This window comes from Meleagris gallopavo, chromosome 1 (genome assembly GCF_905368555.1).
Source record: "Meleagris gallopavo chromosome 1, MGAL_WU_HG_1.1, whole genome shotgun sequence".
NCBI lineage: Eukaryota > Metazoa > Chordata > Aves > Galliformes > Phasianidae > Meleagris > Meleagris gallopavo.
Window position 1 is genome coordinate 46,444,968 of NC_139404.1, and position 24,944 is coordinate 46,469,911.

Sequence of the window (24,944 nt, forward strand, 5' to 3'; positions counted from 1 at the left end):
AGTTTGCTTTCCTGTCGTACTAATGGAGACAGTGCAGATGCCTGTCATCTGCCAGGTTGTACCTTGCCATTTATGTCTAACCCATGGCCTACAAGGGGCTAGTAGGCCTGGCACGGCCTGACCTCTAGCCATCATGGCGGCAGTTGTGCCCACTGAACGGCCTGGCCCAGCCCTGGGGGTGCACGCATTTCTCAGCAACAACAAACATTGGTGTGCAATTGGCACTGTCTGGTCTGAGACCAGGACAAGGGGAGGGCATAGTGCAGTGCTAACTAAAGTTATGGCAAGTAATTGCATGTATTTTACTACACTGGCTAAACGTAGTCTTGTCAACGGCAAAAAAAATGCAGCTGTGCTTTCTGTTTTGAGAAGAGGACTCAAAATTGACCCCAAAAAAATCAACTTTTTGGTATATTTGCAACTCCATTCTCAGTCGATATAAATACATTATCTGCAAATTTTCAAATAGAATATATCAAATAGCAATCAGATATTGACTCAAAAACTTCTCTTTACCAGACTTTTATAAGATCTCTCTTACCAGAGAGAAATAACCCTCATTTCACAATCATGTCTTATTCATGCTATTGCCTTGTGGCCATGTATATTTTTATCTATTGTCAAGGGTGAAGCACAGCAAAAATAAAATTTCATCACAAATCTTTGATGAGCACATAGAGAACTCACTAGGAATCTGAACCACTGCCATCAAACCAAACACTGATGCATTAGTTTCACAAAAACAAGGTCAAATATCTCATTACTTTATGTCTTTGATACTTTCTTTTTTATGTCTTAGTTACAAATATTAAAAAATTTCATAAAGTAAGTTTTGTTGATGATATACATTAACCGTGTTACATACAAGGCCTGCTCCAAAAGTAATGCCATTTTATTATGTCGGCCCATGACATCAGAGGTAGATGGTGGTGGTACGGCAGTAGAGGTTGCACTTTCCCACCATTACATTTTGTTGCTGTGTGACAGACAGCAGCAGAGGGGCAGTCTGACAGAACGGCATCTGACAAGGAAGTGGGTATGAAATGAAGGTGTGTCACTGAATTTTTCCATGCAGAAAAAATGATACCCACTGACATAAATCTACATTTGCTGAACATTTATGGAGACCAAACAATGGATGTGATCACAATGAGGCAGTGGGTGGTGCATTTCAGGAGTGGCAACACTAACGGGGTCACATTTGCTGGTGCAGATTTTAAGTAGCGTGGCATACATGCTCCTACTCATCTCTGGAGAAAAATGTATAGTTAATGGTGATAACCATGTTAAAAATAGCTTTTGTAGCTGAGAAATTGTACTATCAAGCAGTGTTATTTTCCTCTGTGTGGAAACAAATAGGAAGGCATTACTTTTGGAGTGGCTTATTTATTTCATATGTAGTTCAAGACAATTCCTCTTCACTCAGCGTGGCTCAGGAAAGCCAAAAGTTGGACACTGATTTTCTAGGATATCCTACCTGGTGCCCAGCAGCCACTTCATGGCATTTTCTCCCATTCCTTTCAGCCTCTGCAAATTTCTCAGCTATTGCAAGGCCTTAGAAGGTTGTGAATATCTGTGTTCAGGCAAATGAGTTCTGCCCTTACTTTTGGTCACTAGAGTAATCCTGTTGACTCTTCTGATAACATGGATAGATCTCCATGGAATATAATGATGAACATGCAGGCCAGATAAACACCAACATTTAGATCTGAATCTAAAGGAGCTGACTCCTAAAATTGCATTCCAGTAACCTTCTGATTACCCTTGCAAATACATGAATTATGATTACTACTCACATTTCATAGTCTACCTCCAGTCTTCAGGCAGTTCAGCTGATTATACAGGACATCAGATTTTCTATTTCTTAATACTAATCCTACAAATGTAACTTATATATAGATTGAAAACAGAAATTATGCCATATGTTTGACAACAGAAAGGTATTTATTTATCCTATCCTTACCAATGTTAATACTCTCCTTATTTTTACAAGGACTATGTTTTTTCTACTGTATCTGTCAGGCAAGCTAATCTGTTTTTTTTAGACAGGTGTGTGCATATACACGTGCACACATACAGTTCATGTGGTTTGTCACTTATCTCTGCATATCAGTTCATTTACAGTACACTCAACACACGATCATTATTAATTTTATACAATTTTTATCAGGAATATGATATCTAATAAAGTAAAAAAAGATACAAAGTTTATGTAAATTTACATTAACATTTACAATGCAATAGCTGGATTATGTCTTGATGTTATTTTTCAGAAAAGTAGATGGGTCAGATTGGATATTATAAAAACTTTCTTTTCTTAAAGAGTGATCAGGTGCTGGAATGGGCTGCCCAGGGAGGTGGTAGAGTCACTGTCCCTGGAGGTGTTCAAGAAATGTTTAGATGTTGCACTAAAGGACATGGTTTAGTGGGGAACCACTGGTGGGAGGTGGACGGTTGGACTAGATGATCTTGGAGGTCTTTTTCAACCTTGGCGATTCTATGATTCTGTGACAAGGATTTTTCACACTCATTAAAATCTAATATTTGTTAGGTCCATATCCAATCAGAAGAAAGATACCTTATATTAGAAGATCTTATTAGTCCTGGAGAAGAAAATACTGGTACAATGGAAAACAGATCTTTTTATTTTTTCCGATTTAACTATAAATATGAAAGATGTAAAGAGTATGTGCTGTCCTTTCCTCGTGATATACACAAGTATTATTAATCACTTTACCTGTTCATTCACTCTGGAGTGAGATGGCCCATGATGGATGAGAATCTTCACAATGTCTACATCTCCTCTCCAAGCAGCCAAGTGAATAGGAAAATAACCTTTATTATCTGCCACATTAGTTGATGCTTCATACTGAAGTAATTTGAGAACTATATCCCTGGAAAACAGGAGGTAAATCTAAAAATTGATGGGAAGCTTACTTTGCTACATTTTTATATAAGCATGCATATTAACAAAAAGAAAGAAAAAAAAAAGAATGTTATTCAAGTGAAACGATTATAAAAATAAAGATCAATCATTTCTAAGCCTTAAATAGGTAGCAAAACACAGCTGAAATATGCAGCCTATGTTATGACTACAAATGAAGTCCTTCTCTACAAAGGAAGGTAGAAGGTAAGTCTCAATGCAATTGGTCTCCTAATCTTGATGGAATCTCATCTAATTGCTTATTGAGAAAAAAAATATGGCAAAGAGGAGTGAGCACATCCAGGTCAAAAGAAACAGTCATTTCCCAAATAAGTCACCACACCTAAGTCTTGAGGGAGACTATAAGTTGAATTTTGTGTACTCCTGGCAAAATCAGAAAGCATGGAAACAATCACAAAAGAGTAAATCCACTACTGAAAGACTTGCTACATGAAAAGTTCCAGAAGGGACTACTCAGAGAGATTTTTTAGTGCAAATTAGGTTTGAAAGACTTTTCATGTCACAACGGTTTGTCTTTCAGTAGGAAGTCTAATGAAGGCCAGAGCTACAAAGTGATTTGAAAGGCACACACTTAACAAAAAATAAAATAAAATTGAAATAAATGGGGGAAAAACAGATACACACACACACAAAAAAAAAACCCCAAAACAAAACAACAACAACAACAAAAAACAACTGACGAAACAGAAAAAAAAAACAACACTCCATAACTGAAATCTATAGATAACAACAATATACAGTAACTATTGGGAGAAGTAGTTCAAAATTTTCTTCAGATAGATAATGTATATAATGTATAATTGTTTTAAAGAAATGTAAATACAGTAAACACAAGATGAACTGTGCTGAAGTGTAGTTGACTGAATAGTGGACACCAACTTGGAATGAGGAAAGCTTAGATTTTAGTCCCCTGTCAATTTACAAAATAGTTCATAGGTCTCCTTCAACCTTTATGAACGCCCTGACCTTCCAAATTTTTCTAGTGTTGGTCTTTTTCAGTGCTTCACAGGAACTTCTCAGTTCTGTGGAAATAAGTTTGAGAGAGCAAAAAATTGAGTCCTTAGCCCAGTAAAATTACTGAGCTAAGTAAAATTACTTAGGGGAGATCAAAATTTGAATTCCTGCCCCAGTTATGACTTAATTACCTACATAACTTCAATAGGAAAGAGAACTATCCCAGAGTAACCAATGAGGAAGGAATTCATCACATACAAGGAATAAGTAGGAACTTAAATGCTGGTGTCCAGCAAGTGCCCCAGCCATAAATAACTGGCTAGGTCATGGTGTCTTATGCTCTCACTTTTCATGAAAAACTTTTAAATCTCTCAAGTTCATCTTAGTGTAAAGTGTGAAAAACTAAAACCTCAAAAGTTTTCATTGCACAAGAATCTCTCCTGTGTATAAAGGATCCTGCCAAAAGATTGTACTCAATATTGGATTTGAATATCAAGTTTCTAATCCAAAATAGAGCGTAGAGCTATTTGTTATTTGTGATGTCTAATGAAATTATGAATATCAATGACCGTCCAATTCTGTTGCTGATGGTGCTACCATTATAGCAGGGTCAATGTAATTTGTCATTACGCATGTCATAATGTACTTCAGATTACTTTAATAAGCTGAGCTTGAAAGATTGTGTCAGGAGCTGCTCCTTACCCTGCTGTGAGTGTAAAGGGTTATAGCAGCCAGAGGCCACAAGTCCACATCTCGAACTTCCCATGACTACAGCAGGTCAATATTGTGTCTGAAAACACCATTTCAGTTTTGAGTGTTCTGAAATTTAATTCTTCATGCTGCTAGGACTCACTTGAAATACACAATGGTTTCAGCTTTATACAACAATATTTTTACTTTGCTGGATAATTATTAGTTTGTACTAAAAGTAGTTTTAGTCTGTCTAAAACCTGAGTAATTTTTGTGAGCTAGGATGTGGGCCCTTTGACATTCAAAACAGTGGAAATGCCAGAAAACAATTAATAAAAGAGAAGATACTGATTTCTCCCTTGTTGAAAAAAGATAAAGCTTAATATTTCATAGTAAGTATTTACAGCCTATAGTAAGGAATAGTAAGGACTCATATCGCTCATAGTAAGGATTTAGGAGTTAAAATATGCTAATGGGTGATTCTAAATCTTGCTACAGAACTAAGTTTTGGAAAATGTATAATACCTAGTTAAACAGTATTTTAATGTTGTTTATTTATTCAGAAAGAGAATATCATATATTCTCCAAAAGATAACTCTTCAGAAAATAAGCAGGTCTCCAGAACACAATTAAAACACATCCTAAAGTTTTAATTTTTCCAAGAAAGAATGAGAAATTTGTGAAATAAATATATTAAACATATAATTATTAAAGATTTGTATTATCTTAAAGATCTGTGTGTCCAAAGTCACTTTAAAGTTACTGCAAATCATTCTCAATTTCAGTTGAGTTCTGATCTCCCACAGCTTTATGTCAAAATTTTCTTCAGTGACTTCTCTTCAACCCCAATTTAGAAACAGAACGGTTGAACACAATAAGTGGGGCAGCTCTCACCTTTGAGATAGTGGGGTCCATCCAAGAACAATATAGACCTCAAAAATTATTCTTGATCTGTCTTAATAACAGCATGCAGTTGGCAGCATGATACAGTGGTAACATGGATTAAGGGGCAACATATAAAAACAGAGGCAACACAGAACAGACTGCCTGTGCAGTAGCCTTCATCGTGAATTTTGCAGGTTTTCCCCATGCTTGTGGAGGAATGCATGTGTTAACTTAGTAAAAATTACAGTCACATAAAATGAGATGGAAATCTTTTTTTCTGTTTTTAAGTGTGCAACTAGTGAGCATTCTTATCATTCTACTTTTACTTTGATAATGATTATCCTATACTGTTCTTGTTTTGTACATCTATTAAACATCCAAAGCACTATATATGTGCACATACATGCACACAAGTATACTACAAATTTTTCTGTTGCAAGCAGTAACAATAAGAAATAGATGCAAAAATGAATTTGGAAGAATCAGTATAGAACCTGTAACTTCTGAACTGCATTTCTCATTTTCAATTACTACACGGTAATATAAATGACAGTGTCAAAAATTCTTATATCACTAAAATAATCAGTTCAGTGAGTACCTCAGTGCTATGCTACATATGCTAAAGCACAAAGTTAAATACAATTCTCATAAATAAGAACTAAACATGAGGTACTTACTTGTGTCCATTCAAAGCTGCATGATGTAAAGCAGTATAACCTGAACTGTCTGTGCAGTTTATATTTGGTCCACGCCAGATGCTGCAAATAAAGCACAATTTAAAGTTTTGTTTTGTTTTGTTTCAGTTTGGCAAGTAAAGAAATGTCAGAAATTCAATGTATAATTCACCGAAAGATCACTGCAACAAGTGTAATCAAACTTTACAGGAGACAAATTATCTTTGAAAGACCTTAGCATAGTAAAAGTTATGTTGATATCAATATAATTTATTTATAAAAGTTATTTTACACATTCATCATTATATCAGTCATGAACTTTATATAGGGCAATTCTCAAAGACTAATAACTGTTCTGTCATTTCAATTAGAGCTGTTCTCCCAGTATTATTCTCGTAATTACACTGCTCTCATGATTTCCTTTCGCACTAATTTTTTCACAAGTATATATTCACTGACTTTAGGTCAGTTAGCCTAGCTTCATATAAATGTAAGATTAGTAAGAACTAATCACATCCTTTCAAGAAACACTAAATCTGTCCTTTACAATTTGGCCGATTTTTCTTCTCATTTGCCAGTTACATTTTTACATGAACTATTCATATAAAAATTAATGTTTTATTTTTGTTATCTTACTGTATTTCAGAATTATTTTAGAGTAAGCTTCATTGTAGACCCTGCTTCCTATCCAGTTTCCCATCTTATGAACGGCTCACAAAATAGTAAAGGAGATTTTTTGTTTCCGAGCAGAAAAATGTGACTGATAATCTATCAGAACACACAAACAAACAAATGGAAACTGGATATCAAAAAAAGAGTACCTTCAATTCTTTTTCTGACTGAATTTGAAGTCGACTGCATCCTTTATGGAAGCAATTTTCTAGCTATTTTTTATTTAGTAACACTGGTTTAATTCTTTAATATTATGACCTCTGGAACCCAAGATAATAAATCTTGAATTACAGTATATTTTCTTCAGCTTCTAATACAGTGTTTAACAGTCATTGGCAAACAATATTTTCACTTTACTTCATACTTTAAAATTAAATGCTGCAGTTTAAAGGAAATAATCTGAAGCTAGCAAGTAAAAAGCATTGTTAATGCTGCCACTTTCCACGATCTGCATCAATAAAAAGGCATGTAATGTTTAGCACATGCTTTTTAAAACTCCATACTAGTGGATATATGTTTTATTATCTGCAGAAAACTTGTCACACAGAATGGTCTCTTTTTCTTCATTATTAATCATCATGATTAATTTGATCACAAATTTAAACAGTCGTTTACCCATAAACATTACATGCAAAAAAAAAATTTTTCTGATATGTTGTGTTCTGCAGTCAATGTAGTACCATATAGTTCTGGATACCTCACTTCTTCCTGGAAAAACTGGACTGAAATATTTCCATGGGTGCAGAAAAGCAAAAAAGAAAGGTTTGGGTTTTTTCCATCTGCTCGGAAGTCTAAAGATGTTCTTTTCTGCAGAAGGTAAAAACCATTGTAATTTTTCTGATTCAAAAAATGTTTAACTTCTTGAAACAGTAAAAACTGAGTTATTGAAAGGATAGCCCTTCCATAATACAACAGATGTTTCTGATGTGGCAAAGACATGCAGTCATCATGTAATGGAAGGAAATCAAATCCTTGTTTATTGATACAATGTCTTTTATAGTTTTGCATAATATATATAATTTTCTTATGCACTTGATCCTGCTTTATTCCTTTGATTTGTATCAGTTTATAGGAGAAAGAAGCAGAAAACTAAAAGTGTTATAAAACCTCATATTTTAAATAAATGTATAAACAATTAGAATATTAACTTACTTGGTCTTGCTTGCTTGCTAGCTTGCTTTGGTTTGGAGTTTTTTAGTGTTTGTGTCTCCTGGTTTTTCAAAATGCAATTCGTGTATCATTCATTATGCATTAGGCTTTTTCAAAAAATAAATAATAAAAAATGGTCCTTAAAGTTCTTTCCCCCTTTATTTTCTCCTTTCATTCAGACATGCTTCAAATTATTGTTGTAATTCCTCATTTTGGCTTTGGATGTATTTTTCAATAGTGAAACCATATTGATACATTTTTTTCCAAAACTTAAACTGTATAAATGCAGCTATATGAAGCTTCACAGGACACTCAGGTTGGGATACAAAAGTGCAAAGGACAAAGGAGTGTGAGTAAATGCTGATGACTCAGAGACACGAGACGGGATGGAGAGACTAATCATTATCACCTCCCAAATGGTACAGAAAGTCACATTCAAAATTGGAACTTGGTTATCACAGAGTTACAGAATTGTAGGAGTTGGAAGGGACTTCTGGAGATAACCTAGTCCAACCCCCTGCAGGTTCCTACAGTAGGTTACATGGGAAAACATCCAGTCAGGTCTTGAATATCTCCAGAGGAGACTCCAAAAGGTCCCTGAGCAGTCTGTCCTCTGTCATTCTCAGAGAAATTGTTTCTTGTGTTCAGATGGAACTTCCTGTGTTGTAGTTTTTACCCGTTGCCTCTATCCTGTCACTGGGCACCACCAAAGAGAGCCTGGCTCCATCCTCTTGACTTACCTTTTAGATATCTATCTAACTAAAGTACTCGGAAAACACAAGCAGGACTCAGGTGTTTTTCTTCCTTTGTACCAGTGTAGGAATTCCTTTCTATAAGGTCTTGCATTGCTATGATATTGCAATATTATTTCCTACAAAAATTAATGTAAGTTCAGTAAATGCACTGGACGTTTATGCTTTGATTACTGACAATCAAATTCAAATCCGATGGTCTGCAAACAGAAATCCTTACAAACTAAATAGTGAGTGGTCCATTTAAATACCTTCCCTTGTAATCAGAATATAGCAGGGCAAAAGTTTAGTGGTGTATCAGACTTCACAGAAAATTGGGGTGGAGAAAGAGAAGATGCCTAAAGAGCCCTTCTTTGGCATCATAAATACATACAATACATGAGGAACTGTCAAGCATATTGATTTATCTGTGTATTGAAACACTTAGATAGTTACCACAAAATCCACACACAGGAGAATCTGGAACTATAAATTATCAAAATTCAAGCTTTGGAAAACAGTGTTCAGTGACAAAAGATTAACAGCTCTTTAGATTACCATTAATTTAGAATGTTCCGGAAAACACAGTTGTACTATTTTACTATTTAGTTAAAGCTGCCAGAAATCAAACTGCTTCATTTTATATATGTTAGTGAGGTAATTTTTTTTCCTATGCACATCACTACATCATGGAAATCTACGATTCTTACTAAATTTTTAGAAATTAAATATATATATTTTTTTGTAAAAAGCAAACAGTTTTCAGTCAATGATGAGCTAGAACACGATCACAGATGAGTTTCTTCCACTACAACTAGCCAAAATGAGGCACTAAAAAACTGTCTTGTTATGCTACTTCACCTATACTGCCAAAAACAGAAAGACCTTTTAATAATAGCTTGCTCTCAATGTGGACAAAGAAAATTGACCTTTTGAAGTGATTCAAATATTAATTGGACATAGGCTTTACTTAGTAAGAAAACTGTGATTCATTTCTTTTTTACAAGCTGAAGATAATTACAACAAATAGCATTTCAAAACTGAGCTGAAAATGACAGACTACTTGAGAAAAAGTTAGGTGATTGATTTGCTATTTTTCAGTGGTCTTTGCTATGTCTTTTGCTATATGGAAAAAAATAATTGTGAAGTGACTGTTACACACATATGAACAAAAAAGCAAGGAAATGAAAAGTTAATTCACTTAATCATCAGAACACAGGGATAATATTTGCTGTCAACTGCATAAGAACATACATGTACAGAATGTCTGTCACAACCTTAAGTCTGTGTTCATCATATTTCTCATCTGCACATATACTCACAGTATTTCATTACTCATGTACTAACAGTTATGGTCTTAATGTGATTGTTCTACCAAGATGAAAGGAAAACATTTTGGTAAACAGTAAGAGTTGTTAAAATCTGAAGAGACCTGCTTGATGACTTCAGTGTCTATCTACCCATTGGTTTCATTTAAACTTTATCTGACAAGTGATACCTCTCTTTGCCATTTCCTTCTCAGAAATGATGTGGCAAAGAAGAGGATGGCACTGCCTTGATGAAATCAGTTCCTTCAGAGGAAAAGGACAGAGGACAGTGTTCGTGGCACATATTTGGGGGGTCTAAACCCTGTCAAGGGCTGAGAAACCTAGCATACGCCTTAATCTCACACCTCCCACTCCTCTCCCCACCACCCCAAGTCTTCAAGATACTTTGAAGATGTTCCTAGAGATCTACTTTTCAGAACTACAGAAGTAGTGAATTTTATAGTGATAAGTCAGTTCTAGTAGTGGGTCAGTTCTAGGGAATCCTAGGCTTCGTCCTGTTCCCACTGATGTCAGCAATAAACACCAAGCAGCTCATATAAATCCAGATTCTGTATTACTCAAGTGTTCTACAGAAAAAAATATGGAGTTATATACATACAGATATTTGTGTTCTGAGTCAGTCTTTCAAAATTGCTGTGTCTATTGTTACATAATCTGTCAAACACATTGCCAAAAGATATCAGAGTACATAGTCAGGTTCTTATGCTAAATATTGTTCTGTCTACATTCATACAAATTTTCAATCACGTAAGCTGAGTTTATACAAAATATATGGACAAATTAAAGAGCAACACTGAAAATGCATATTTTTGCACAATATTGTATACATCATCATTTATTCAGACACATAATAGTAATTTTATTTGCTGTGATCATTAGCAAAACAGTTCCCAATCTCTATGCATAAATAAATCAAATTGACAACCATGTTGCTGTAACCTATTTAAAGAAATAATGTTATTTATCAAACATAGAAGTGCTTAGTTTTAGTAAATTTTATTTTTTTTCTTCCAACAGTTTCCTCTTTGATAGCATCCAGTGTTATATTAGCTATCTTACTCTGTATAAAGAATGTATGTCCTTTTCATGTACAGCTTTACCTATTATTTACGGTACTTTGAATTTGAGCTACATTTTTCAATTCCTTCAAGGAAAGTAAACTTAAATACTTGCTTTAGTGAAACTGAGCAAAAACCCTGATAGAAATTCACTCTTTAGAGCATAATAAATACCATAAGGCATCACAGAATCACTGAATATACTGTGCTGGAAGTTATAGGTTTAAACAGTCAAAAGTAGATGATTTCTTGAAAAAGGCTGTGCCAGTGCCTCACTGCTCTCTGAGTAAAGAATTTTCTCCTACCATCTCACATAAGTCTTCCTTCTTTTAATTCAAAGCCATTCTCCTTTGTCCTTAATAAAACTCGGACACCATCTTTTTATAAGCTCTCTTTAAAAACTGAGGGGTTACAATGAGGTCTCCCTGGAGCTTTCTCTTAGCCAGGCTGAACAAGGTTTCTCTTGGCCAGCTCCCTCAGCCTTTATCCACAGAAGAGGTGCTCCAGCCCTCTGATCTTTTTTATGGACCTGCTCTAACAGTTCCACATCTTTCTTGGGCTGGGGGCCCTAGGCCTGGTTGTAGTATTCCAAAAGGGACCTCACAAAGGCAGAGCAGAGGGAGACAATTGCCTCCCTTGCCCTGCTACCCGCTCATTGAACTTTAACAATATATAAATAAACATACTTTCAACTGTGTATTGAAGTACTTTAGTTGTTTCACTGTGAAATGCATTTCAAACACTCTTCATTTTTGAATGTGTGGCATATGCTTAGCTTGTTTTGATTCTTGCTGCCTAGTGGTGTCAGTTTAAATAATACAACAAAAATTTGTGGTCAAATAGTTTAAGAGATTAAGTACGTTAAGGCTCTACAGCAGCTTATTCCATTCATTTTCTTTAACCTAGATCTTGTTACAGTCTTGGCCCTAAGTAATTTAAGCCTGGAAAAATCGAGAACTTTACTGAACTATGATGTTATTTAAGCATCTGGTGTAATTTTAGAAGCACAGTTGTTTAAATTGGAAAAGACCTTCAAGTCCAACCGTGAACCTGATGTAATGAGTACCACCACTAAACCACACCTCTCCCTGTCATATCCACACATCTCTTAAACACCACCATGGATGAACAGTCTATCACTTCCATAGGCATTTCATACCAGCACTTGACTACTCCCTTCCATGAAGAAATTATTCTGAATATCCAATCTAAACTTCCCACAGTACAACTTGAGATTATTTTCTTGTGTTCTATCACTTGTCACCTGAGAAAAGACATCCTCCTCTCTACATCCTCCTTTCAGATGGTTGTAGAGAATGATGAAGTCTCCCCTCAGCCTCCTCCCCTGTAGACTAAACAACACCAGCTCCCTCAGTTGCTCCTCCTGTCTTTTTAGTCCCTCAACCAACTTAATTGTTCTTCTTGGCACATCTCAGCATTATAACTATTATGAATTCTATTTTATATTGTAACACATTTACATATTAATAGGATATTAAATATCAGATGTTGGACATAATATTTGTATCGACTATCATAAGTAATTGATGTTCAGTATTCTACTTCCTCCCTCAATACCATAAGCAAGAACTGTCTATTCATTTAGAAAATGTGAGTCTGTATGTCTAAGCACTGTTACCTTGAAGTCTCTTAAATAGTTGGATATCATGCATGAAGTTCATTGCAAGTATATACTGTTCATTATCAAGACAGAAAGGATGACAAAGAAACTGCAGGTTGTCCTTCCACTTTCTAAGTGTATTATAAGTGGCCACATTAATCCAACAAACCTTATTTCTGTAATAGGCCAGGAGTTTTACAAGATATTTGCTTGTACAAGATGTACAGGTACGGTCTACATTCATAGTAACGAGAGATTATTATTGAAATGGCATGCAGGTAATAACTGAAGGCAAATCTAGCTTCCATTTTACTTCGTCAATGAAGACTTCTAAGTAAAGGAAATCACACTATGCAAAAATTGTGAATAAAATTCTGCTCAAGTATCACCATTCCTGCCTTCAAGAACATGTAGAGATAAGGTAAGAAAAGAGCATAGAGAAAGCCATTTGGTTCCTTACTGTGGATATACAGTAGGCATTCAAAAAAAAAAAAAAAAATGCTGGGAAGCTTCAGGAGTGTCTGTGATTCTACGCATCTCCGAAGGGCAGAGAAGTGTTTCTTCCTCCCATCTGCTGTAGAAGCCTCTAGTACACATACAACTCCTTTTGAACGCTAACTGGGAACAGGCAAGTAAGGATAAATTATCCCTCCCATCTAGCCTATCAAAGATAGGACCAACAATAACAACCTAATAGTGTTCATCTGTACAGGGCATTTCTTTTATATACATTTTGTTTGAGTTCAGAATTTGGTTCTGAAAGTCTGTCTTAAGAATTATATGCACAAAAATGAATATCAAGCAGTACAAAAAGAGAAAAAAAATCATAAAAATAACATTATGAATTTAGCACTACAAGAATGTTTATCTTTTATAGATCATGATTCTTTCCTCCATAAGGAGGTACAAGAGCTGGTTAGAAAATGATTTTTTTCCAAATATGCAAACAACAGAATCATCACTTAAAGTGACAACATAGTGTGGAAGTAAAAAGGCTAATTAAAACAAATCAAATAGAACAAAGGCATCATATCCAACATCCTATGACTCAGGAAATAATATCTTGGTTGTAATTATTATTTTTCAAGTTTTGCCAAATATCACTGTTTAACTGAACAAACTTAACAGGCTACATCTACCCAGACTAACATTTAAAGGAAGGTGAAAGTTCTTGGAAATATACAAATGGCTTGAATTTCAAATAGACAATCTAGCATATGTGCCCATATGAATGGTAATTCTTAAAATTGTCAACTATAGTTTTGATTGGAGAATTATAAGGCTATTAGAGTCAGGAATTCCATCTGCCATCCACACTTCCTTCCATGGAACAAGCTGAGAGAATGCCAGTTGTAAATGACAGTTCAGTGTGTAGTTGAGGAGGGGCAAAATCCCAAATAAACAGAGAGAGACCAAAGTTCACAACATCAAGAATACCCTTAGCCACAAGTTTCACAGAGAAAGTGTGATACTGCTGTGCATTATCGTTTGAATAATCCTAGGGCAACAAAAGGATTGCAATTGAGGGAAACAGAGATGGTCTTACAAAAACATATTTTGACAGAGTTAGGGTGTAAGGAGCAACTCTAAAGGAACAAGAAAAGCAAGAAATTACAGAATATACACGAGTACATCCAGACTTCAAAATGCCCAAACTAAGCCAGCACAGTACTGTGCTGTATAATATTTCATTCATGTTCATCAGCACATCCACAAAGAAACAAAAGAGACAACAGAAAATGGGGGAGCTCAAACAATAGTCTGCCCTAGCTGCTCCAAAGCTCATCACAGGGGGAGTCATCAGCCCATCAAAGGTCAGTCTCTACAACCCCAACAAAGCACAGAAGCTCAGGAGAAGGTGGGAACCTAAATTACAAACTCAGAGTAAGAAATATTTCGGACGGGGCTGTCCTATGAGAATCTACCTTTGTTGTCCACAGGTGACATCCATCAAGATAAGGACATGCAAGACATGCACCTTTTCAGCTGAGGGTAGTTACTGTACAGGGGTAAGGTACATATTATGGGATGACACAATACAGCCTAGGAGATGTTTGTGGAAGAACCAAAGGAAAAACAGTATAACTGTTATATGTTTCATATTATATGTTGGTTTGTTGTTTTTTTTTAATAAAGAAGAAACACTGATTTTTTTGATGATGTAATAGGTAATAGGTGATAAAATGGTCATTCTTCATTAAAGAAATCTTGTTTTTGACCTTTATCTAACCAGAAAGAATTCATCATTCGTTATGGAATATTCATCTGGAAGTACATTGTCTGGATATATGGCATAACACTGTGGCTATATCCACAGAGCAATATGTTCCTGACCAGTATTGGTTAGCTTTGTCTTATCCTTACAGTCAAGACCAATTTGCCTTGAGTCGTTAAAAGGGAGAAAGCTTTCAACAGTTATGACTGCAGGGTTTCTCTGTATTTCAGTTGTCTACAGGGACAAGCTGAGGTTTTGCTTAGTTCATAGCAAACCTAGTAACTCCAGCTTGTCAGTGACGAGTCAGACAGATACTTGGATTCATTCCAGAGTTCTGTCCTTGAGAATTCAGTCATCCAGATAGGAAAAAAAATGTTAACTCTCATTCTGCATCATCCTGCACCAGAACTCCATGTGAAGATCTATTAATTGCATTACTAACTCCAAAGCTAGATCAGAAAGCAATATCCTTCATAAGCAGAATCACTGATGCTTAAGCAGTCTGAATTATGTTTTTAAATTGTTTTTACAGTATCTCCAGGTATACCCTTACATGATCTGAGCAATCCAGAGTAATGCCAAACAGCTAATGCTGAAGATCATTGCGTCAGATTAACTGTTCTGGAGGTGGCAACTCCACATGGCATACCATGTATCATGGATTTAGGCTGCCTTCGTATATAAATTACAGAAGTTCCACACTGTTGTTATAAATCAGATCTACAGGCTTTGTTTAAGGTCACTAAATTGATCAAGATCAACCATTTGCATTAAGCAACATTAGCTTACATAATAGAGAAAAAAATAAGAAGACATAATTAACTGTATGTTTTTCAGTACATATATAAATACATATATTGAACTCCAACTCCAAATACAAATTGTTCTCAGACAACTACTCTTTAGTGAAATTATACAAACAGTAATTACTTTTCTGTAACTACAGCAATGAAAGTGGATCTTCTGAAGGGCTCTAAAAGCCCTTGCATATCTCATGACTGTAAAATACGCTTTTGTAAAGATATCTATGGACACTGAATTATGTTACATTTTATCAGTATTTTCTTTAGAAGAAAAGAGTATGTTCTCATATAGACCACTCCAATTTTTTTCTTTTGTAAATAACTGAGATCTAAAATTCAAAAATCACCTTATTTCTCATGTTAGAAACAAACTGAAACAAGGTCAAACTTTCTTTCAAGAACTTAGATATACTGACATATTTTGTTAGAAGGGATTTTTTAAAACTATTCTGTTTTAAAATCAGCGGATTTAAAAACATTTAAATGATTAATTATGCATCTTGAAACATTTATTGACACTTTGTTATATATAATGAAAACTCCTAAATCTCTCATACTTTAAGCAGCATCAGGAAGTATACAACACATACTAAAAAATTTGAGATGTGGATGTTGTTGTAACTATGACCTCATTGCAGAATTACAGATTGTTCATCCTAGAAACCAACAAAATGAGATTCTTTGTTATGGCTCTAGGACATACAGAACAGAACTCTCTATAGAATTTGCAATTCAGCAATTTTTAATACGTTGTCTTCCATTGTGGGTTTCCTGAAAAGCAGAGAAATTCAAATAGACACTAGAAAAACAGGGATAAGAAAAAAAATGCTATGCCTTCTCCCCTTAACTCTAGAAGGCTATTTCATATCTTATTCTCAGTTTATGCTGAGACTGCATAACCTGAAATAGAGTCCTTGTGGCATCTGATCTTTAACACACTGGGTTATTATAATTTGATATGTTTGTATGTCGTTAGCACAGTATAGAAAATATGGATTAAAAAGATATTGGATGAAGCTTTGTTGTGTGGGGCAAAAATTAATAAAGAAGGAAATTTTTTACCTAGGAATAATTTGGGCAAAACTTCTCTAACCTATGTTCAAGCTAATCAGAATAGCTGGACAAAAATAAAAGCATTTCAATAACAAAAACTGATAATTAACCCCATAATTTCTCCTTACAGCAGCATGTCATGTCTGAAATAATATCAAAACAGAAGTATGCTACTAAGGATGCATTTCATTTGCTCTGGTTTGCCAACAGAGGTCAGAATTACTTCAGCAGCACCCAAAGCATTAATATGATCATGACTGGAATTACTTAATCAGCACAAAATTACTTGCACAAATACCATACTTTAATTAGACATGCCAAAGTATCAGAACTTTACATTTTTTAAAGATGTTCCAAAGCTTCTGGGTATGCAACAAGAATGTCATAACTTTAAAATTTAATGAACAAACAAAATAATTTATGGTATGTACCAATAATTACACAGAAAAAAATACAATTCAGTCAACACGATGCTTCTTATTGAAAAAAAAATCATTTGTGACACATAGCTTGGAAGGCAAAATGTAATTACAGTAAAAATATGCACTAAACCTACAGTCTATTTATGTTAGAATTCTCTACTCAAATCCATTATATGCTATTGTCTCTATTTTATTAAAAAGCCTTATCAAATGTAGAAATGAAATCCAAGACTGAGAGGTTTAAATGACACAGATTCTTCTGCTACAAAGGAAGATCTGGGCTGATGTAGCATCAAATATTTTAAAAGGGGAGGGAGTAGAGGGGAACATACTTATTTCTAAATGTATCTAAAATGAACACTGTACTTTGAGTCCTACAAAAACAAAGAAATAGTAACAATGAAATGAAACATTATTTGTATCCCCAAGAAATTCTACTGGCACACATTTTCTGGAAAATGAAACAGCCACCTATTCTAAATGCTACAAGGGCTCTATTTACTTGCAGTCTGAGATTGTGAACTTCATCAATCCTAAAATACAAATGCTAAATTTGGAAAAAAAAAAAATTAAGAGGAATTTAAGAATAATCTTATAATCTTTCTGCTCCTTAAAATAGAATCAATAGGATACTCCACAAAATCTGCTTTTGTAGATCACTTTACACAAAATGCAATATAGGACTTAAGACATTACAGGAATAATTTATTGTTCTTTCTAAACTGCCTTTTCAGTAAGAGATATTTGGAGAACTCAAATTTGCATGCAAATATTCCTGCCAATAAAACAGATTTTGAGAAACACTGGAAAGATAACCCAGTTCCATAGTAAAACACTATGCAAAATGATTCATCCCAACACGTTCTCTCTGTAATCTACTACTAGCAACATGGTACATTCAAGGCATGAAATAATTCTTACTAATGTTTAGTTATGTTAAATGCCAACAATGTTCTTAGTTTTTTTATATAATGATATAATTAATTTCTATATAATGAATAATTCCTGACTAAATATCTCAGATACTAAAGTAAACATGACATACAACAGTAGACTGTCCTACAAGTAAAAAGGGGAAGTGATACACAAAAAAAAAAGTTATGGCACGTATTTGAGAGATGGCAGATTATTTCTTTTTTTCCTTTATTACTCCATAAATCACATACATTTTATGACAAAGGTCATTAAATTTAAATCTTTGGACAAAGAAAGGATTTCTTATTTGTAAAATCATTAGAAAGGTTAACATTTTTAGAGAATGATGGAAGGTCTGTGAATACATATGTGCCAGATTCCCTGGAATCTACTTAATAATAACTGTTAAAAGAATCCAGACCCAAAGTCTGAAAAACTGGTTCCTGTTGAATTTATCTTATGCTAAATGTTGATTAAGAATTTGAAGAAAAAAAAAAAAAAAAAGAAAAGAAAGAAAAGACCTTGTTTGTTTACATCTCATTATAAGGTCTCTTTCAACAAGAAATTTGACTGTTAGTTCAATCTTGACAGCATAATTATTCTGATGAACCAAGAAATCATTTCACCAGAGCATGCGTGGTCTGATTTGGGGTAGTATGATGAAGAAGATACTCCTGACCAAAAATATACTTGTTATATCTGGAGTCATATCAGAAAAATACACATGTACCTATCCTTCCAGTGGAAAGCAATTTATGAAGTGGTGGACTGGCATCTCAAAAGGCAAGAGAGCTCATCCCGTATTTGTATGAAATACTTGCATTGATAAAAAGTCTCACAATACTACTCCTTTAATGTGTATAACTGAGAAAATGAATTATCTAGAGATACATTACCAGCACAAGGAATTACCAGCCATGATCAAAAATAACTCCACAAAGATTTTAATCATGCTAGTTTTAAGCGTACTGTATAGACAGCTTGTAAAAAGTTTTAAGTAGTAGTGGAGTCAAATAAGGTTGAGAGGATGTTTTTTTATAAGCAGAGACACACAATGCCAGAATTCAGATCTGGGCAGTTCACAGTTGTAGAAATTTTAAATCTGCACCAAACAAAAACAGAAAGAAAATTTCTGATCTTTATGGAAAACAGAAAATGTTAACAGTTCAACAGCAATGAAGCAACAGATTCTCATTAGAGTGAAATACAAATTTTAACCTAGTTGGCCAAATAGTTTTGCCACCTAGGAGATAAAAATTTAGTAACAAATTCAGGACATGACATCATTTCAGAATGTCTTTAGAGGCTTATTTTAAATGTCAAGATGAAATTTATGACTTCAGTTTTGAAGTCACCATAGTTACAAAATCTTTCACCTAAAAGATAAAAGGATACAGGACTGTCATTTTAAATTTAAAAACAGAAACTCTTTTTCTGATAGGCTTTCATATACTCCCCAGTTACTGTGAGCAAACTGAAATCTAACAAACTCTACAGATGCTCACATTTCGGTACTAGAATTTTGTTTACTTGGCCTCCAGCTAGAACTGATTTAGTCCTCATTAAGTATTTTGATTTATAAAAGGCCAATGGACAACACAGAATCACAGAATCAAAGAATCAGGAAGGTTGGAAAAGACCTCCAAGATCATTCAGTCCAACCTACCACCAATTTTTCCCCACTAAACCATGTCCCTCAGTACAACATCCAAATATCTTCCGAACACTGCCAGGGATGTTGACTCAACACCTCCCTGGGTATACAGGATCTAGAATCTTTATATACTTTTGAGTTTGAAGTCCAGTCTGGATCACTAAGACCATCTGCATCTGTTCAGCTTCCAGAAGTTATGCCATGGATTGTTTGCAGGTTAGGACTCTCCATTCTGTCAGACTATCATGTCAGTTCCCATTCTGCTTTCAGTCTGAACCCAGTTCAGGCTCCATCAGCAATAGTGAACTATAGGTGTTCAGGAGGATTCTCTGGCATTGAGACCATGCTGGCATAGAATGCTCTACTCTTATATTATTTAAACCTTCCAAACAGTATAGCTCCATCCAGCTTGGAGTCCCAGGCCTATACTAATTCTTCAGCTGTGCCTGGTAACTCACTCTCTGGGAGAATGCCACATGACAATATCCAGATGTTCCCTGGCATGTTTAAGATAGATGTAGCCTCACATTCTTGTCATAGATTTGGCAGACATCAGTCTCCCAACAACAGCACCCCTCAGTCTAGAGGATATAAGAGCAATGTTGTCTGGGTTTGGGTCCAGATGGATCTGATGAACATCTGTCCACTGTTCATGTTTGTGCTTTATGTGCTTGAGTCTCCCAGCAGATGGCATAGTGGCAAACTCTCTGCCAGACTAGAGAACAAAAAGTAAGGAAAGTTATGTATGTGAATATTCCAAAATGAATTCTTTCAATCTTTTACACAAACACACTTATGTTAATTAAAATTCCTAGCAGTGCAACCATAATTGCATGGTTTATCTGCAGTGTAGTCTACCAGCCCTATTCTCTGGTCTCAAGTTAAGAAAGGAATTTACAGTGGGCTCAGACAGTGGCTTTATTTCAGGAAAAGGCTTTTAATAACTATAGTGGCATGAATCTCCTCTTCCTCTTAGAAGAAAGTATACCTATAAAAAAAAGCAGTCTTTAAAAAATGGATCAGAAAAGACAAGGTAGGCACAGACCTGAAAAATTCCACATCAAAAACACTAAAATTTAGGTTCTATAGAGGAACATGAACTCTTGGAAAAAAAAACTCACATCCAAATTGCTTGGAAGGAACCCAGAAGCGACTGGGTGAGAGAAAAGAATTCCTCCCACAAAGAGAAAAAGAGTTGAAATTAAGGTCAGCCAAAGCCTTTACTAAATTGACATATTTCTCATTTCATCACAAATCAAGGAAAAAGAAGCCTTCTTAGGTAAGAAGGATCTGGTTACACACTGGAAAATTGGCCTAAAAATCAAGAGAACTATTTCAAATTATTAAATGATCTATTAAGAAAGAAGAACATGTTAGTAGGCCATGCTATCCTCTTTATTCTTGTACATTGTGATGGTCTTGCCTTACAGATACTGCTGGTCACAGAGTTCTGGTTTCTGCCACGTCCAGAAGTCTAGAAGTCAAGCATAGTGTAAACTTTGGGAACAATAATATTTGTACTTGAGAGATGAGAAAACAAAATCAAACTGAAGCCCTTTTAGATCAGCTTGGCTATTGCATGTGCAAGGAGAAAAAAAAAGGAAGAAAAGGATGCTAATAAGAGAATTATAATGATACAGGAGGGAATGGGAAAAATAGAAAAAAATAGCAGTGATTCTACTAAATTGCAGAGAGCATTCATCAACTACAAGATTAAAATAATAATAACTGAAGTTAGTTATAATATAAAATACACATTATTTTATTAATCTTTGTTTACACTTTCCAGTGATGTGGTTCACTGTGAGTTAAACGAAATATATAGTCCTATACTTAGACACCAACACACAGACATCAATTAAAAAATAAAATAACAATAATCCATATGCAGACAATCCACAGTTAGAAACTACATATCACTTCACGTATAATGCTATCTTATTTTAAATTTAAAACATTTTAAATATAGTTATTGCTCTAAGCAAAGACATACATCTACAAACACAGGATAAGACAATCTTTTAAAGGCTACATACTGTGAGTAATTTTGTAAATAAGAGATGTGTGTATACAGTATGATTACTCACTTCTTCCTAAGGCCTATTAACTTCTCTAGATTTTTTTCCAAACACAGACACTGTGCAATATCAAGGAGAACTCTCGTTCTTTAATATCTCTGAAGAAAAAAACATGTTTTCTAAAAACAACAACAAAAACCAACTTGTGGATTTTCTCCACAGAAATGCTCCACTTAAATTCTCCCTATACTGAACTCAACCTAAGCCTTAAATAAATAAGAAATTATACAAAACCCATCATAGCTACTATAGAAATCAGCATCAATATTTCAGCATTGCAAAGACAGCAATAGGAAATTATTTTTTTACTCCAACATCTGGTACTATCCTACTACATATAAATTATACATAAAATATTTGGAAGCTGAATGAACAAATTTAGTTTGTCAATAATTCAGGCAATGTAAAAGTATCTTTTCTCCACATAGAGTCCTTCCTTATTTCTGTGTATTGGTTCTATTTTCTTTTCTTTTTCTTGTACTTATATGTTGAAAACATAAAATGAGCAGTGTTTTCCTGATAATTCTTCTTATGTGGGGGATAAAGATTTTTTAAATAAAACTACATTTTTGGGATAAAATGAAATGACAAATTCTAGTATAAATCATCAGCACAGTTACATACAATTGTTACTGAGAATAAACATCTCTTTCTCCAAACTAAGGGTAGAAGGTTTCTTTCATAAGAATAGAGGCTGAGAGGGCTGGGACTGTTTAGGCTGGAGAAAGCTTAGGGAGAATTTGATCAATAAGTATCTGATATGAGGGTATAAAGAGTGTCCCAGAGGCACTCAGCGAGGAGGCAAGAGGCAATGCGCACAGACTGAAACACATGTAATTCCATCTGTTGAAATAAATAGATCTAGTCATTTGAAACCAGGAAGTTGTGGGTCTGGGTTTTTTTTTTAAGGATTCACACCAAAGCAAAATTAGAACAACTCCATTTTGCTGTCAGTAGCTGTCAGAAGCTATTCCTGAAACACACAATACTTTCATGAATAACTCATTTGTTGAATTTAAGAGTGGTGGATAACTACATATCAGAAAGGATAAAATAAGTATTGTCCTACAGTCCCTATGATCTAAAATCACTGAAGACACAGTAACAACTAATCCCAGGTTCCATTACTACTGGTCCCACTTGCAGGAAATACAAAAGGATACATGTTACTCAGAGTCATCTCAGAAAGGAAAAGAATATGATCCAGAATATTTCAGCATTAAGGAGTCTGCTTACCAAATGAGTAGGAAAAAAGTGACTGGTGGTGAACTTTGTGCAGATTCTTTTCAAGACCAATTAGTGAAGCAGTAAGCATCTCTCAGCAGGAAAGAAGATTAAGAGAAAAATAAGTCTGTGCTGTGATAGCATATGAGAGAAAGCTGGGAAAATGTTTGAGAGCTGCACTGACTTAGAATTCTAAGGACAAAGATACTTGTCTTTGTGATTAAAGGGTTAAAGCAACAGATATTTTCACTGCTGTCAAACTGGTCTGTCAGAGTTCAAATTTACCAATTATCCTGAAGCCAGCTGTCCATACAGTTTTGTTCTAAATTTAGTAGCCTAGGGAAAATGTTTTCTTTCTAAATTAAAACGATTTGCCAAAGATGGGGTAAACCACTGCCAAGAAAAATACCCACTTAGCAATACACATACTCACACATTCTCTCTCACTAAACGCACCCTTTTTTGCTTTTACTCTCAGCCTGTTTCCTGAAAAGCATCTTCAGGTTTTAGAAAAATACTCAGTTATATTTGTTTTCTTTCCACGTTTACTTCATTATTCCTGCTTTATTTCTTCCCTTGATAAATCACTTTTTACAGAAGTTTCCATTTTCCAGACGCTTATGCTTATATTGAGGCCTGTGAATTCAGATGCCTATGGAAATCTGAAATTTGTTGAGATTTAATTAAATTCTTAATTTCGTAGTTTATCTTGAATTCTGCCACTGACAATCAACAAATATATTTTTAATTTTATGCTCAAATTAATGGATACTCTTAGATTTTCTTCAAGACTAACTAAGATAGAAGTTCAATTGAAAATTCTGAAATAAAAGCATGCTTTAATAGCAGAAGATCGAGATAAACAGAGGATAACTTGAAAATAAGACTCAGCATGATACTGTATTAATAACAAACTAAAAAATCAGCATTAAAATTAATTATCCCTATAGGAACTCCTCAAAACTTATTAAGACTCACACCAAACCAAAACATAAGAATAGTTGATCTTTTTATAAATATTAGTGATAATTTTAAATTATATTCTGAATTTTTTTCAATTTTAAGCTTGACAAAGAATGAGAGTTTTGTTTTATTATGTCCATAACTATCACAAAATCACTTCAGAAAGCAAACAATGCATATGGAAGACTCTGGGAGTTGCATAAGGTTAGATCAATTTAAATTAACCCTTTAAAAGTTTGATTAACTTAGTCACCTGTATAATGTTTCACTGACATTACTTCTTATCATTTCTAATTCACTGTCTGTTAGGTTTTCCATGAGTTTTCAGCAATGCACTTCACTGCACATTTCAAAATACCTTCATAGGAAATGATCTAATACATCTGAAATGGAATAATGCAATAAAATTCAAATGATGGGCCTATTCCAACTGTTTATACACAGTACTCTTCTCTGAAGGTCAGTACGACTATCTGAAGATGTGTTTAAAAGCATGTTCGTTTCACCAGCCTTGGTCAGCTACCAAAACTGTAACTTACATCTCTTGAGGTTCACAGTATTTTCAGCCTCATACATCTCTAGCTGAAAATGTTTTGTTTTTTTTTTTTAAATTCCATCCACATCATATCTTAAGTGTGGAAGGACAGAGAGTAAAGTTGTCACAGAACCAGCAAAAACAATACAAATCTGCTTCAAAATATGGGCACCTAGATGTCAAGTTTCAGTTATCAGTAAACATTCCAGATGTTGTACATAGTAACGCTGCCAGACTAAAATTACGTGTGACACAGTCTCTGAAAATAAAATTGGCGAATCTGTAGAAGGAACATATCAGTTTATCAAGTGGCACAAATTATATCAGCAGTTATGTGAAAACTTTCAGTGGTCTGAAGATCTACTTCACCTTCAAA

At 34.6% G+C, this 24,944-nt stretch overlaps 1 protein-coding gene across 5 annotated transcripts in view; it reads right to left on the reverse strand.

Annotated features, from left to right (window-relative positions):
* ANKS1B (ankyrin repeat and sterile alpha motif domain containing 1B) overlaps positions 1-24,944 on the reverse strand; it is a 407,202-nt gene that overhangs the window by 360,225 nt on the left and 22,033 nt on the right. For all 5 annotated transcript variants that reach the window (XM_085223686.1, XM_085223680.1, XM_085223692.1 and 2 more), the window contains exons 2-3: positions 6,151-6,231; positions 2,738-2,894 (exon numbers count right to left, since the gene is read on the reverse strand). In XM_085223686.1, the coding sequence (XP_085079812.1) occupies positions 2,738-2,894; positions 6,151-6,231 (238 nt within the window). The remainder of the gene's footprint in view (positions 1-2,737; positions 2,895-6,150; positions 6,232-24,944) is intronic.